We start from the raw sequence: 3,634 nt of genomic DNA on the forward strand, positions 1-3,634 counted from the left end.
CATCAGGGCAGTTAAAACTTTAGGGGAAGCAAACAGAAAAATAAGTCAAAATGGATCCCAATTATTTATGCTTGTAAGATTACTTTAGTAAGAGGTGCTAATGATGCTTCACTCTTTTCAAGGCATAAAAAATACAGAACTGCAACTGAAATCATAAGTAATTGTAATGTCAAATGGTCAAGATAGTTGATAATTGATCACGATAGTTAATACAGGGCAAGTAGTTTTAAACTTACAAATGAAAGCCAATGTTTTATGAGTTCCTGCTTCTCAGAAGGCTGTAGATTTAGCCTAGATTTTGCCAGTCAGAATACTCTAAACTCAATAATTCTTTCATCTTACACTTAGTATTCCATGAAATAGATTAAACTCTTGTTTAATTTACTAGCTTCTCTAAAATATCTGTTCTTTCTGCTGGCATCCTATACCTGTTCTTGGTCAAATAATGTATTTTTGTTTCTGCAAGATCACATTATGAAACATTGTGGACTTTAATAGAATAAATTAAGCAGTGATTCTTAGTGCAACTTCTAGCATTACAGAATTTATAAATTTACCTATAAGCACATTATTGTATAAATTTTCATTTAGAAATGCCCTTTTTAAAATGTACCTTTCCCTAGGTAAATAGATTTTTGTATACACATTTACACATAAATTGTATTCAGTGAGCAGCCCAAACTCTTAACTCACAAAAGAGTTTCTCCTCAATAAAATTATTTGCAATTCACATCACTTACCTTATTATAGGAGTTCCACAGTATACATCACAAAAAGTGATCACTGCTGCTGGGGATCTCAGTTTGACCATAAATAGCACTTGTAGGCTTTGTGTCATTAATCTATCCTACATCTAAAGTTACAATGTCAGTAAATAATCTATTATACAACTGTAAGTGATTACAATATATTTATCAAACTAAAAAATAAATAGAATTCCAATGTGAACAATGAATATTGGAAGCAGGAAACAAAAAGACACAGGTCATTAAAGTTAAACCTTTTCCCAGTTTTGGACAAAGGACAAATCATCTTGATGGAAGCAAAATAAAAACGTTGATATAACAACATTCATATGCATTAATTTTGTTGAAACTAGTTTTACTATTTTGCATAGTAGCTAAAGACTGGAAAATAGATTTTAACAAAAATCTGATGCAAAAGCTATCATACATTATTGACAAAGGACACTGTAGTCTGTAAAAATGAAACAGCATAAACAGTTGAAAGTTTTAGCATAGTTTCAGCTAAAAACTGAGGCTGCAGTAGGAATAAGTACAACTATTCCATATTCCTTGAGTAATTCAAATAATCTTTTGTTTATACGCATAAAGTCTGCTTGCCTGAAGACACTACTAGTTTGGTAACGTTAGACTTTATACATTTCATATTATGATGCAGGCTGAAGAAAAATGGTGTTATGTGTGATGCTTAAACACAGACCTGCTGTGCAGTCATGTTACCATAATACATCTTTTCATTTTCCATCATCCTTACTGCAGCCAGCACCACCACTCTCACAGTCTGTGTATACTCTGAAAAAGCATTATTTCAAAACTGAACAAAAATAAAGTGAGGCCAATAAAACATAAAACAGGAAGATACCAGATCATTTAAGGCTAAATCTTTCTGTCAAGAGCTCTGCATGCTCCGTATTGCCTATAGCCTTCTCTAATTTAGTAAGAAAAACATGCATTGAAAAGGACTAGTTTAAAGAGAACATATTATAATTTGATATACATAAGTATGTAAGTATTGAAGATAATCATCTTAATTTTAATTTAAAATGTGAAATCAATCAACAAAAGTTATCCATACTTCTTTACCAATACACTCTGCTGGACTTTAAGATCCTATTCTGTAATACATTTTATGAGGCAGAGCAAAACCTCTTATTAATTGTTTTTTGCTACTACTGAATAAATATAAATTTAATGTGAATCATGCCATAAAACTATATGCAAGAGCTGCACATATTATTGCATGCTGTTTGTGATACTACATGCTCGTTAATGGTAACATTACAATGAATTTAAAGTGGCTTAGGTCTTGTATCAAAGCAATAAACATTACATTTCACTGCAGCTGTTTAATTAACATCTCAGAATGCAAGTAGTGCTAATGAAACTTTGCCCTAATTTGTAAATATTAATTGCAGTATATTAGTCCCATTAAAGTTTGAAAATTACAATAGAATTGCCTTTGATCAAAAATTAGATTTTAGTGTCCGTCAAAAAGTTTCTGAAGTTACGTAAAACGTTCAGAATTCATTTTCCTCAGTTTGGGAGGAAGGTTTCCCTCAATCCTTGAACCACCTGCTAATCTCTGTAGTTTTGGTGGCAGATCAGCCACAGATTGGCTCATTGGGTCACAGGTCACCTTACTGGTCTTTGGCACCAGTTTTTCCTCTGAATTTCCAGGAACCGAACTGATTCGTTGCAGCTTCATTGGTAGATCTCCCATACTATATGCTTTTTCTGAAGTGGTGGAACTCATTCTTAGTAATTTTTTTGGTAGATCTTCCCTCCCTGTAATCTTCTGCAGTTTCAATGGTATCCTGGTACTTAGATCATCAACACTATTGAAGCAGTCCACAGAATCATTCCTATCTGGCACAGTGCCTCTGCTATTGTTAACAGCTGGGGCCATCAAAGGAGAAGTCATAAATAGCATTTCCTCTTGTTCTTTTACACTGTATGGCGGTGTTGGAATTTCAAATGTTGCATGAAATTGAGAGTAATCCACTTTGAAGAATCCTTCTTCCAGGGATATAACTGGGAAAAAACGGTTTCCCCAAAGAACTTCATCTTCTGTGTATGATGTCCTTGCTTGGCATGTCATGCCTAGATAGAAAATACAAATGTAAATCAATAATGTCAGAATTTAAGACAGGCAGTATTAATCTGATTATTGATTTCTAAAAAAATTCATAGGTAGCTAAATGTTAGTCACTTTTTAAAAGCCAAAGATCACGCATAAAATTAACATTCCACAATCAACCTTATACCAATTAACTGGAAGCAGAACTTCAGGCTTTTAAATGTCTGTAAATACAAGCCATTCCTCATAAAACTTTCAATCAGAAAGATGAATTACTGCTGAACACATCCTTAGTCTTCAAATATGTTCCATAGAGTTATAAATATTTGATATATTGTGTGAATTTAATCCAGGCAGGAAGAATCTCATCTACTGCCTGGAGAGTCAGTGCGAGAAAGTGGCCACTATAAGAACTTAACCACATTTAGGCAGCCCACAAGTGGAAGTCTTGTCTTTGAGAGCTGCCAATCAGAAGAAACTTGGAGCAGTGGTAGCTGCCAGCAATGCAGCCAACAGAATCAACAAAGAATCTTGGGTCAAAGTCAGTGAGGACAGTGTGGGTGTTTGAGGTGGGAGTTCATGAGACTGAGATGAAGATACAAGGGTGATTGGAGATAGGGCACAGAGGTGGTTCTCAGCACATATCCCCTTCCCTCAATCAGGAACTGTGCTTTTGAATAAGGGCCTACACCATCTTTGCTATTCTGATGTGGTGAGTCATCAAAGAGTTCAATACCTACAGCAGGGAAGATGAGGCATCCTTCATTAGCCTCCAGGCAGAAGATCTATCCACAAACTTCCCTAGCCCAGATAC

The 3,634-nt window shown here is 34.7% G+C and overlaps 1 protein-coding gene across 1 annotated transcript; it reads right to left on the minus strand.

Moving 5' to 3' along the window:
- Positions 1 to 6: 6 nt before the first annotated feature.
- On the minus strand, positions 7 to 2,842 carry LOC122547937 (G protein-activated inward rectifier potassium channel 1-like). Its single transcript, XM_043686499.1, has one exon. It carries the CDS (start codon positions 2,839 to 2,841, stop codon positions 2,248 to 2,250), a length of 594 nt encoding a protein of 197 aa, XP_043542434.1. The 5' UTR covers position 2,842; the 3' UTR covers positions 7 to 2,247.
- Positions 2,843 to 3,634: the final 792 nt, after the last annotated feature.

This window comes from Chiloscyllium plagiosum, unplaced genomic scaffold (assembly GCF_004010195.1).
Source record: "Chiloscyllium plagiosum isolate BGI_BamShark_2017 unplaced genomic scaffold, ASM401019v2 scaf_5113, whole genome shotgun sequence".
Classification (NCBI taxonomy): Eukaryota; Metazoa; Chordata; class Chondrichthyes; order Orectolobiformes; family Hemiscylliidae; genus Chiloscyllium; species Chiloscyllium plagiosum.